Raw genomic sequence first — 12,372 nt, 5'->3', positions numbered from 1 at the left:
AGAAGGACCACTGTGCATTTTGCAAGATTAATCTGCACTCTCCTGTCTTCCAGGGAGAAGAAGACGTTTAGAATTGATCTAGAACAAGAATTCCTGACCTCTTGCAGAGGTATGAAAGAATCATAGAATCAGTCAGGGTTGGAAGAGATCACAAGGATCGTCCAGTTCCAACCCCTCCTGCCATGGGCAGGGACACCTCATACATCAGTCTGACTAGAGCCTAAGCCAGCCTGGCCTTAAGCACCTCCAGGCATGGGGCTTCTACTACTTCTCTGGGCAACCCCTTCCAGGCTTTCATCACCCTCATGCTGAAGAATTTCTTCCTAACATCCAGTCTGAATCTACCTATTTCCAACTTTGTTCCATTCCCCCCAGTCCTAGAACTACCTGTCAGCCTAAAAAGTCCCTCTCCATCTTTCTTGCAGGCCCCTTTAAGATACTGAAAAGTTCCAATAAGGTCACCTTGGAGCCTTCTCCTCTCCAGCCTGAACAGCCCCAACTGCCTCAGTCTCTCCTCCCAGGAGAAGAGGAAAGGTGCTTGGCTGAGCAAGTCTTACAGTGTGTGTCTAGAGCTGATGTCTTTCTACTTTTAGCTACACTTGTCGGTCTAACATGGAGTGTAATCCTCCCTGTGAATTGTGACTTCGTATTCACCATCATGGCTCTGTCTGCCCACCCAACTGCACCTCATGAATGCAAGCTTCCAGTCACAGAGCAGAGACACTTTGCTGCCACTTTCCTCACTGAAAGTCCTGAAATGAGCTCATTTGGAAGTGCAGGTCACTGCTTTGATGTGAGCTTGTTCCAACTGTGGGGCTTTAGACTCGCATGGGATCTTCTTTTCCTATACAATGACAACTGAAACAAGACAGGAGGTCCCCCAGGTCTTGTCTATGTCCCAGAGAAGGAGCTGCTCAAATAAATGCCATCATTCCCACGGTTGTGTATCTGCACCATGCCCTTATGGCTGTGTATCTGCATCATGCCCTTATGGCTGTGCATCTGCAAGGCAAAACTCAACTAAACCTTGTTTACTGAGGGTAGAGTTGCTGTCTGAGGTTGACTGTACCCAGAGAGGGTTATCTTGGCTTCCTTTTTCTTTTTAAATTGACTTTATTACCCTTCCATGTTGGAGAGTTGCCATTCTGGATGCAGATCACCATCATTTCATGTCAATCAAGTGAGACTAGCAAATAGAAAGCTGCTTCTTCAGTGTCTCCTTAAAGGTTACTCCTGCTAGACAGGTGGATGGGACAGGAGAATTAAAACACTAGAAGGTAAAAAAGCTAAATTAATTCACACTTTTTTCCCCTCAGCTTTTTCAGCTCTAACTGGATGGCACCAGGCTTCTTTTCTAGGGTGTGGGCATCTGTGCAGAAGACAGATGAGAAAAATGGTTGGAATGACCATTGCCTCACCATCTTGGATCTGTGTCCCACAATGGAGGAGATGATCACCGTGCCAGTTTGGGACTGATAGGCAATAACCTGTTTGTTCTCTGTCCCACTTTGCAGCTTGATTGCCTGACGTGGTGGACAAGAAACAGAAAAGTCCCTGCCATTGACCTGAACTATTACAAGAATGAAGCAGCACAGATCAACTCAGCCAGTGGAGAGAGTGACTTAGCCCAAACTGCAGCTGCAGGTGATAAGGAGGAGGCAGGTAGGGTCACTCTCTGTGAATAAGCACAGAATCACAGAAACATCCAGGCTGGAAAAGCCCTTCAGGATCACCAAGTGCAACCTACAAACCTGCTCTACAAGATTCACCTTAAACCATAGCCCTAAGCACCACATCCAAATGACCCTTAGCACATCCAGGGTGGGTGACTCCACCACCTCCCTGGGCAGCTCATTCCAGTCCCTGACCACTCTCTCCATGAAAAACTTTTTCCTAATGTCCAATCTAAACCTCCCCAGTCTCAGCTTGAGGCAATTCCCCCTTGTTCTGTCTCCAGTTACATGTGAGAAGAGGCCAACAGCAGCCTCTCCACAACTTCCCTTCAGGTAGTTGTAGACAGCAATGAGGTCTCTCCCCAGCACACTCATGTGCATGTGAAAGCACAGCCAAGACAGCATGAAAGCCCTTCTAAAGCCCCAGCTGCTGCTTTCACTTTAGCTGAGGCTTGTATTTACCAGGATACCAGTTGAAAGCATGAGGCAAATGAAAGTATTTTGGTTCTGGCTCCTCCTAACATATCTGGACACTGGAATGGGCTGCCCAGGGAGGTGGTGGAGTTGCCTTCCTTGGAGCTGTTCAAGGCAGGATTGGACGTGGCACTTGGTGCCATAGTCTAGCCTTGAGCTCTGTGGTAAAGGGTTGGACTTGATGATCTATGAGGTCTCTTCCAACCTTGCTGATACTCTGATACTGTGATCTTATAGCATTTATCTCCATGGCACAATCTGCTGAATGGCTCAGAAAAGCTGCCATCTCTGGGGAAAAAAAGTGGAAATCCCACATTTCAGTGAAATGTTTTTCTTCCTCTTCTCTAGAACAAGTTATTTATTCATGTGAACTCCCCCAGTCAGTGGACATTTAATTGTGTGCTGGACTCCCACCTTAGAAGTCAAAGACAACTTACAAACATCCCGTGGGAGGGTGGAAGTTTGTGCTGCTGCAATGTTGCTCCTTGCCCCACTGACACTGGGGCTTTGTGCCGTGACATTGCACTTATTTGTCTCGCTGAAATGCTCTTTGAGAAGCTCCCTAGTACTACTGCAGGCAGAACTGAAGCAGCAGTGACCACTAGCACAAGGCAAGCTATGGCAAGGTCTGTAATTTCAACTTTCAGCAGATAGGAGTGGCATCCCTTCCTGTCTGCACCACTGCTGGGAGATAAACCTCTTGTGCATATGCTGGAGATGTTGTCTTAGTCCTGGGTGAACTTCACTGGTGAAACCTAGCCAGGGATGCTGTAACATCAGGTCACCAACAGCAGGTCGAGGGAAGTGATCCTCCCCCTCTACTCTGCACTGGTGAGACCCTGCCTGGAGTACTGCATCCAGTTCTGGAGTCCCTGGGACAAGAGGGATATGGATGTGCTGGAAGGTATCCAGAGAAGGGCCATGAAGATGGGCAGAGGGCTGGAGCACCTCTCCTATGAGGAAATTGAGGCTTTCAGTCTGGAGAGGAGAAGGCTCCAAGGTGACCTTATTGTGACCTTTCAGTATCTTAAAGGGGCATGCAAGAAAGCTGAGGAGGGACTTTTTAGGCTGTCAGATAGTGCTAGGACTGGGGGGAATGGAACAAAGTTGGAAATGGGTAGATTCATGCTGAATGTTAGGAAGAAGTTCTTCAGCATGAGGGTGGTGAGAGCCTGGAAGGGGTTGCCCAGAGAGGTAGTAGAAGCCCCATGCCTGGAGGTGCTTAAGGCCAGGCTGGCTGAGGCTCTAGACAGCCTGATGTGTGTGGTGCCCCTGCCCATGACAGGGGCTTTGGAACTGGATGAGCCTTGTGGTCCCTTCCAACCCTGACTGATTCTATGACTCCATGATTCTATATGATACCATGGTCTGAAGTGCCCATGACATACTGGGAGCAGGCACATGCACTTCATGGGTGTCCTAGGATAAATCTGCCTGCGTTTGAACATTGTGCCAATAGCATCTTTCATCTTCCCTTAGCATATCAGCCATGGTTAGAGCTCAGGCCCACATTGCTCAAATTGCTGTGTGTGTCTTACCAAAGGCATTTGATAAGGAAGAAGGCAAAGAATCAAATGAATCAAATTGACAGAGTTGTCAGGAGACAGAATAGTATCAGGAGCTGCTGTGCAGGCAAGCTCTGATTTTTCAGAGTGGACATAGGATTACTCTGCAAGTCTATTTAAAACAATGCAGATTTCTGGGTTGGGGCCAGAAATGTTTTTAAATCTCCAAGGTGACAGAGCAGAAATTTCAGAAGAGAGACACACAGCCAAGATTTCTTCACTCTTTCCTTTTACTGGCCAGGTCAAAGGACACTGCTACCAATTATAGCCAAGATAAACAGAAGTGAGCAGCTGAAGAAATCTCTTGGTATTTTTTCCCCCCCATCAGGGTTTGAGTTGAGGTTGAATGCAGCCATTCAGCATTATTTATTATTTATTATCAATTTCCAGTTCATTTAACTAGCTCAGGTTTTTTCTAAACAAGTGTCTTGGTATTTTGGTAATTAGTAACTATGGGATAGGAAATGCAAAACTCAGCAGCTGACAGTTTAATGAGCCTTTTCTTTCTGGGTAACACCTCTTTCAAAGCCTTCTGACATCCTGCAGGCAGAAAAAAAGTTATATTTGGAAGGCACAGTCAGGGAAATACACATGGCACAGGCCTGGCAATTAATGCACAGACTTCATCTGGGACTGCAGAGGAGAAGGCCTCAAGGTGACCTTCTTGTGGCCTTTCAGTATCTTAAGTGGGCCCACAAAAAAGCTGGGGAGGGACTTTTTAAGCTGTCAGTAGTGACAGGACTAGGGGGAATGGAACAAAGCTGGAAACAAATAGATTCACTCTGGATGTTAGGAAGAAGTTCTTCAGCATGAGGGCAGTGAGACCCTGGAACAGGTTGCCCAGGGAGGTGGTGGAAGCTCCATGTCTGGAGGTGCTTAAGGCCAGGCTGGAGGAGGCTCTAGACAGCCTGATCTGGTGTGAATTGTCCATGCCCATGGCAGGGGGGTTGGAACTGGATGATCTCTGTGGTCCCTTCCAGCCCTGACTGATCCTATGATGCTGTGATTCTATGAACCTATGGTTCTATGCTTCACCTGGCATGTCATGTGTCACAAGTAAGCCAGGATAGGCCTAAGTGGACAATCCCACTGTCATGAATTTATGAATTTCTCACAGGAGAAACACATTTCACTGGTAAATTTATTTGACTTACTACTCTGCTTTGAACCACCAAACTGAAGGGGGAAAAAAATGATGAAGCTGGGTTAGGTTGGGGGAGAGAGGTTCTGTTAGTTAACTAAAGATTGGTGGTGTAATCAAGCAACCTTGCTCAGGCTGTTGAGGCAGCTGGCTCTATCCCCTTTCCCACCTATGCATCTCAAAGCTCACACCAGGCTGGTCAATGCACCTCCTAAGCTCATGAAAGGAGTGAAGGGAGAGCCCCAGCTCGATGTTAATACCCAATTTTTGGTTCATTTCTTGCAGCAGCCAAGCCTCCCTGCTGGAAAATGCTGTATTTATGGTTCTGTGGTCTGTCCACTGGCCCCACACCCACCCTGTCCCAGGAGGAGAGAGCTGCCCTGGAGAGGAAACTCACCAGCATCGAGGAAAAGCCCCAGTGGAAGACTGTTTGCAATATTAATGCAGTTCTCCTGCTGACCATTAATGTCTTCCTGTGGGCATACTTTGGTTGAGAAGAGGTCAGCTAGAATGTGGCCTTGCTTTCTCTCAGGGAATCCTCATCTTCATATGTAAGGTAGAAGCATCTGGTGACAGAGACCCTGGTGATGTTCCCATAAGCACTGGCGTACCTTGGTGCAGCCCTTCCCTGGAGGCACTGCTTGCTGGAAGTGACTGTGGGGCTCATTTCCAGAGTGCATGGGATGTGTGGGACAGCATATAGGTCAAACTAGGAGACGTGGGGGCAGTTTTAAAGGCGCAGAGCTAAGCCCAGCAAGGGGCAGAAGGTTTGAAAAGCCCATCTGTGGCATGGCTGTGTCTCCACTCCCCTCTGGTACCAGCTCAGGGCTGATTTCCTACCACTGCTCTTACAGGAGTGACCTCTGAAGGAATTCTGGTTTACAATGCTGTGGGGTAAGAGACTTAAGGATTACCTGCAGCTTTTTATACAGCCAAAATCTAGGTAAGGTTAGTGTGGGACCACTGAATTAGACCAGCAATGAGAACCTGGACTCTCACAGTCATTCCACAATCTGTGCTGGACCATCTCTGCTCCCCCAACCCCACTGGCACCAGCACAGGGGACAGAGGCTTCCCTTAAGCCCTCAACCCTGCACACTGCTATGTGACAGTAGGTCTTACAACAGCCTCAGCCTGGTTACTCACTAGGCCAGTGCTGCCCCTTAACAGCATTACCAGCAATAAAGGTGTCTTAATAACAAAGCCAGCTCTGACTTTGGGTTATTGTAGTAATATATCCTGCAGTGACATGCAAAGATCACCCTGGGACCATGGTGACCTGCCTGTGGCAGGGAAAAGAAATATTCCTCCCTGGGCTGGAGCCAGGGCTGGATCTTTCTTTCTTGAGCAAGTCCAGGCTTCTGTGACCCATCTTGGTAGTATCATTTAATGTAGCATGGCCATAATCTTTTAAACCACCTCCAGAGGAACAGACAACGCTACCCACTGTTAATATCTTTGCCTGGTGGTTAAGCTGATATTGTCCACAGGCTTGAAACCCTCTAGTCCAGCATCTGAGGGACATATCCAAGCCACCAGACATGGGCTGTGTGTGGAGGTGAGGGCATGTGGTGAAGCACGACACCATAAAGATGAAGAAGATGAGTCATGATCCAACAAAGAGAGGACAAAAAAGGCTCTGTGCTCACCTGGTACAGGGAGCCCAGGGCATGGCTTCTCCAGTTATCCTGCTTGGATGGAGATGGAATAGGCCATGCAGGATGGGGTCTGTGCTGTGCTCCTGCAGATCAATGCAAGCATTTTCTTATTCTAAGAGGAAAAAGCAGATTTCCTTTGAATAAGGGAGCTCTTGGCCCCATCATCCATCCAACCCATGGGAAGAGGCTTACGAAGCAGAGCTTACCTTGCCTTTCCAGCGCTCGATTTTGAGCAGGTGGTGCCCAGATCAGAGGCTGCCTCAAAACATTTAGAGGAAATCAAGTTACCAGCTGTGATTAATAGCTGGTAAATATCTGATAATAGCAGACACATTTCTAATGCATTTAGAAGGACCATGGCTCTAGCCTAGAGCAGAGAGGGGCTGAGTGCTCCCAAGCCACACAGCCCTGCAGCAGCACTTTTAGCTCAATGCATTGATTGGCTTTTTTTGGACCACACAGCTGCTAAATCCACAGGGAAAACAACTGGGGCAGTTTTTAAATGCTGGAGATCATTCTTTTCCTGGGAGAGAATTGCTGTTTTGCAGGTAATAGGAGCCAATTCTCTCTTGATTTTTTAATGACACAAATAGCTGACCCCTTCCCTTCCCTATCCTCCTCCACGGACCCTGGGAGATGATGTTTCATTTGGAATGGTGATATCTGTGTTCTGAGAGAAGTGACTGCATCTCTGAGCTTGGCCCACAGAAGGAAAGGAGACACTGCCAGATGCTGCCAGCTGTGCACCCCACAGGAGAAACACATTTCACTGGTAAATTTATTTGACTTACTACTCTGCTTTGAACCACCAAACTGAAGGGGGAAAAAAATGACTGGAAAGGGGAAATCTGAAATGTTTTAAATAAATAAACCAAAGGCATCTCAAAGCATCCTGACCTTTCCTTGTATTCTCTAGGAAAACACTGCACTTAGCTGAAAAAAATGAAATTAAAGCCAAACCAAAGAGAGATGAGATTTTTCCTGCTGGCTGAAGATGAAGCGGGGAGGGGGGGATGTGTGTTTCTTTACATGCTATTTCTCATTTCAGAGCCTGCTGAAAAACCAAGGCACCTGCAGCACCTGTGAAGAGCTTTATCTCCTCATGTATTGTGCATTCATGAAGCAAGGGTGTTTCCTAAAAACTCTGGGAAGACATACAAGTGCTTAAACGCCTGTGACAGGCTCTGGAGGAACCTCTTTAGAGATACATGATGTGGGACGAGGGCAGGCTCTGAGTGAAAGCACCTGTCAAATCCCAGCTGCCAAAGCCCAAGTTGCTCTATGCTGGCAGCAGCGTCTCCACCAGCATTGCTCAGCCCACACCATGAGGGCAGAACTCCAGGGGAAAAAAAATTATTAGCTGTGGATCCAGGCAGCTGCAGCCCTAAGAGCAGGGAATGAGAACATTTGTGGGGTCAATCAAGAGATTTTAGCAGACATGGGAAGTCAGAGCCTAGCAGAACAGAGACTTTGGTGAGGTAGAACTCCAAGGGAAAAAACAATTATCTATGGATCCAGGCAGCTGCAGCCTGAAAAGCAGGGAACGAGAACATTCAGGGGGTCTAGCAGAGTTTTTAGCAGTGACATGGGAAGCCAGAGCCTAGCAATGCAGTGGTCTTGGTGAGGACAGGCTCAGCCAATGGTGGATGTACTGCAACCTCAAGCTGGGCTCCTTATGAACCTTTCCTAGGGAGCAGCTTGTCATGGCCCCAGGAGCACTCTGCAGCCTGGCTCCTCACACACGTGGCCAGCTGCAATACCCCCACCCAAGCACAGCGCTTTCAGAGCTGTGACCAGTACAGCAGCCCATTGGCAGCAGATGTTATTAATGATGCCAATACATATTTCCTTATTATTCTTCCCTACTAGGCTTGTGTCTATCCACAAATGATTATCATTCATTTTCCTGACAAATCTATCAGGAACATTTATTACTGTTCAGCAAAGGATCTGCTTTTAAACAAAGATTAATCACAATGTGTTTTATCTGGCTGGCTGAGCCAAAGGAAATGAAATTAACAATGAGCCCTACAAACATGTCAGCACTTTAATTTACCAGAAAATAGTTAAAAATGTTATTTAAAAGCATCTACGCCGTGGTGGGCACAGTTTGTTACAAAGGAAAGAAGTGAAACCAGGCACACTGCAGCAGAGGGGGTGTTGTTAGCAAACAGGGCACTGTGTCTCCTCTGCTCCCTTCTGCTCGTTTTCTGGGCCGAGGAGGCAGCGGCACCCACAGCCTTCCTGGTGTGTGCTGATGGTCTTAGAATCATAGAATGGTCTGGGACAGAAGGGACCTCTAGAGGTCATCTAGTCCAGCCCCACTGCAGTCAGCAAGGACATCCCCCACTAGCCCAGGTCAACCTAGGGCCCCATCAAGCCTCACCTTGAGTGTCTCCAGGGAAGGAGTCTCAACCACCTACCTGGGCAACTTGTTCCAGTGCTCCACTACCCTCATGGTAAAGACTTTGTTCCTAACATCCCATCCAGATCTGCTCTTCTCAAGCTTGAACCGATTGCCCTTCATCCTGTCACTGCAGGCCTTTGTAAAGAGCTTCTCTCCAACCTTCCCATGAGCCCTCTTCAGGTACTGGCAGGCTGCACTTAGGTCCCCCCAGAGCCTCCTCCTCTGCAGACTGAACACCCCCAGCTCCCTCAGCCTGTCTTCACAGCAGAGGTGCCCCAACCCTCTGATTATTGTTATGGCACTCCTCTGGTCCTGCTCCATGAAGTCCATGTCCTTCCTATAACGAGGGCTCCAGAACTGGACACAGTACTCCAGGTGAGATCTCACCAGAGCAAAGTGGCAGAATCCCCTCTCTGGCTCTGCTGGCCACACTTCTTTTGATGCAGCCCAGGATATGATTTGCCTTCTGGGCTGCAAGCTCACACTGTCTGCTCATGTCCAGCTCCTCAGCCACCATTACCCCCAAGTCCCTTTGCACAGGGCTGCTCTCTAGCAACTCAACTCCCAGTCTGTACCGACAGTGAGGATCACCTGCCCTGTGCAGATGATGACCTGAAATGTATCTGCAAGTCACAGCTCCTGGGTTAACGTGGGTCACAAGCGCCCATCCCTGTAGGGACCACTGTCTTCTCTGTATTCCTTGGAGGAAAATGTCACCAGTGTAAAGCTGTTGGAAAGCTGAAGGAGAGGAGGGCATGCATGGGCTGACAAAATCCCAAGACCTCTCTGCATTTCTGATCCCAACGAGGAAAGGAAAAAAACCTCAGTAAATTTGCATGGTTTAGTTCCTTTCTTCTGCAGATACTTGCTACTTTCTCTTCATTTGAGCAAAACAATAACACACAGTAAATATACATCAAAGAACGTATCTGATCCTCCCCCAGACCCACATATTTTTACTGTGAATAGTAATGCAGAAGCTTAATCATAGAATCCAAGGAAGTCAGGGGCTGGAGGGACCTCAAAAGCTCATCTGGTCCAGCCCTTATGCCAGAGCAGGATCACCTAGAGCAGATCACACTGGAACACACCCAGATGGTTCTTGAATATCTCCAGAGAGGGAGACTCCACAGCCTCCCTGGGCAGCCTGTTCCAGTGCTCTGTCACCCTCACAGGGAAAAAATTCTTCCTCAGGTTCACATGGAACCTTCTATGCCTCAGCTTCCACCCCTTGCCCCTTGTCCTGTCACAGCTTTGGTTTTGCATTGTTTTTTTAATACCTGTGAACGTGGATTCTGAGCTCACTTTTCATGCAGGTACTTTCCACCCTGTCTCTGCAGGACTTTCCCTATGTGCCTGGCTCTGCACTGTGATATCTCTGGCAATGGGAAACATAGAACCACAGAATGGTTTGGGTGGGAAGGGACCTTTAGAGGTCATCTAGCCCGAGCTGCCTTCCCCTACTTTCTTCCACAGCCTTGTGTCTGGAAGGTGCTTCTCCCTCCTTCCTGATAATGCAGCTCACTCTCCCATTTCTCAGTGCCCAGTGCTTCCAGCCTCAAAAAAACTCCGCTTCTTCCATGCCTGGAGAGAGAGAGGAGAAGGTTGCTTAAAACGATTGTGAATTACATAGTCAAGAAGCATTCCTCCCACAGATAATAAAGCCAACTTCTTACCGTCTGTGGATTCAGCTTATCTTACCCAGCTCTGAGGTCTGGAGCAATGTTTTAAAGCCCAGACAAAGGAAAATAACCCTGCTAGCCTCAAGCTGCAGCAGTTCTGAGCTGCTGACGTATCAACAAGAGGATTTCAGAGTGTGCATTTGTGTATCTCTGTGGAGCAGCTAAAGCACACTCACTAAACCAGCTGGTATTTACCTCTTACATTTTATTGCTACCTAAAATGGAGTTTTTGTCTTTTTTTTTTTTTCCTTCTTAATTAAAAAGTCATCAACTTAGCACAGGTCTTGAAAAATTTATAACAGATAGGAAGAGCCTGAATATATCCCAAAGAAGGGTTTGTCTTGGCTGCCAATTAAAAGGTAATGGGCTAGCAGGAGAAGCAAGGTGGTCCTCTGCTTATGTTGAAGCTGGATCTTTGAGGACACTGTAGTTTGGTAAGTAGTAGGAGCTCACGTCCAGGCTACATGTACTGAAGTAGGACCAGATTCTGAGCTTAGGCCTTATCTTCTACTTTGACCTAGCATTTACTGATAGGATTTGTGATCACAGGATGACAGGATGTCAGGGGTTGGAAGGGACTCAAAGAGGTCATCAAGTCTAATCCCCCTGCCAGAGCAGGACAATCTAGCTCAGGTCACAGAGGAATGCATCCAGACAGGCCTGGAAAGTTTCCAGAGAAGGAGACTCTACAACCTCTCCGGGGACCCTGTGCCAGTACTCTGGGACCCTTCCACTAAAGAAGTACCCTCTTGTGTTTAGGTGGAACCTCCTGTGCTGCAGCTTCCATCCATTGCTCCTTGTCCTATCCCAGGGCGCAAGTGAGCAGAGCCTGTCCCCCCCCTCTCCTGACAGCCCTCAGATATTGATAAACATTTATTAAATCCCCTCTCAGTCTTCTCTTTTTCAGACTAAACAGCCCCAAGCACCTCAGCCTCTCCTCATGAGGCAGTGCTCCAGTCCCCTAATTATCCTTGTAGCCCTCATCTGGACCTTTTCCAGCAGATCCCTGTCCCTGTGGAGTCCCAAACTGATCTTTACCTAAACAAGAACCACAATGGCTTGTAGTGATAGGATGAGGGGCAATGGCTTTAAGTTGAGAAGCGTAGACTCAGGTCAGACATTAGGAATAAGTCTTTTACCATGCGGGGAGTGGAACACTGGAAAAGGTTGCTGAGGGAGACAGTTGTGGCCCCTTACTTGGAGATATTCACGGTCAGGCTCAACAGAGCTATGGGCAACCTGACTTACTGGAGGATGTCCCTGCTCACTGCAGGACTAGATGGCCTTAGGCTGCGCCAGGGGAGATTTAGGCTTGAGGTGAGGAGGAAGTTCTTCACTGAGAGAGTCATTGGACACTGGAATGGGCTGCCCGGGGAGGTGGTGGAGTCGCCGTCCCTGGGGCACTTTAAGGCAAGGTTGGACGTGGCACTTGGTGCCATGGTCTAGCCTTGAGCTCTGTGGTAAAGGGTTGGACTTGATGATCTGTGAGGTCTCTTCCAACCCTGATGATACTATGATACTATACTATGATGATACCTTTGAAGGACCCTTCCAACCCAAACCATTTTATGATTCTGTGCCATGGCAGAACATCCCTGCCAATTGCTTCACCAAATGCCAGCTTAGCCATGGCTCTTTTAGTGTGGTTATCAGTGCTGGCGTAGAGACTGCAAGATAAGAAACCATTTTTAGTGAAATACTTCTTATGACAACAGGAGAAAAGAAAAAGCAATATTAGCACCTAGTTTCTGGTGTTGGAGCATTTCATTTCA

General features: G+C 47.9%; 1 protein-coding gene and 1 long non-coding RNA gene across 2 annotated transcripts in view; both read left to right on the top strand.

The window, feature by feature from the left end:
- The window catches only part of SLC5A9 (solute carrier family 5 member 9), a 29,479-nt gene extending 23,436 nt beyond the window's left edge, over positions 1 to 6,043 (top strand). The window contains exons 14-15 of the mRNA XM_064148301.1: positions 1,515 to 1,662; positions 5,139 to 6,043. Coding sequence (XP_064004371.1) covers positions 1,515 to 1,662; positions 5,139 to 5,347 — 357 coding nt within the window. The 3' untranslated portion in view covers positions 5,348 to 6,043. The remainder of the gene's footprint in view (positions 1 to 1,514; positions 1,663 to 5,138) is intronic.
- A 472-nt stretch (positions 6,044 to 6,515) lies between these two features.
- LOC135177501 (uncharacterized) lies at positions 6,516 to 8,256 on the top strand. The gene is made up of 2 exons (XR_010303083.1): positions 6,516 to 7,283; positions 7,560 to 8,256. It is a non-coding gene; the product is annotated as an uncharacterized LOC135177501 (long non-coding RNA).
- Positions 8,257 to 12,372: the final 4,116 nt, after the last annotated feature.

This window comes from Pogoniulus pusillus, chromosome 8 (genome assembly GCF_015220805.1).
Source record: "Pogoniulus pusillus isolate bPogPus1 chromosome 8, bPogPus1.pri, whole genome shotgun sequence".
Taxonomy (NCBI): Eukaryota; Metazoa; Chordata; class Aves; order Piciformes; family Lybiidae; genus Pogoniulus; species Pogoniulus pusillus.
The sequence above is the reverse complement of the archived record's forward strand: the minus strand, read 5'-3'. Positions and strand labels throughout refer to the sequence as shown.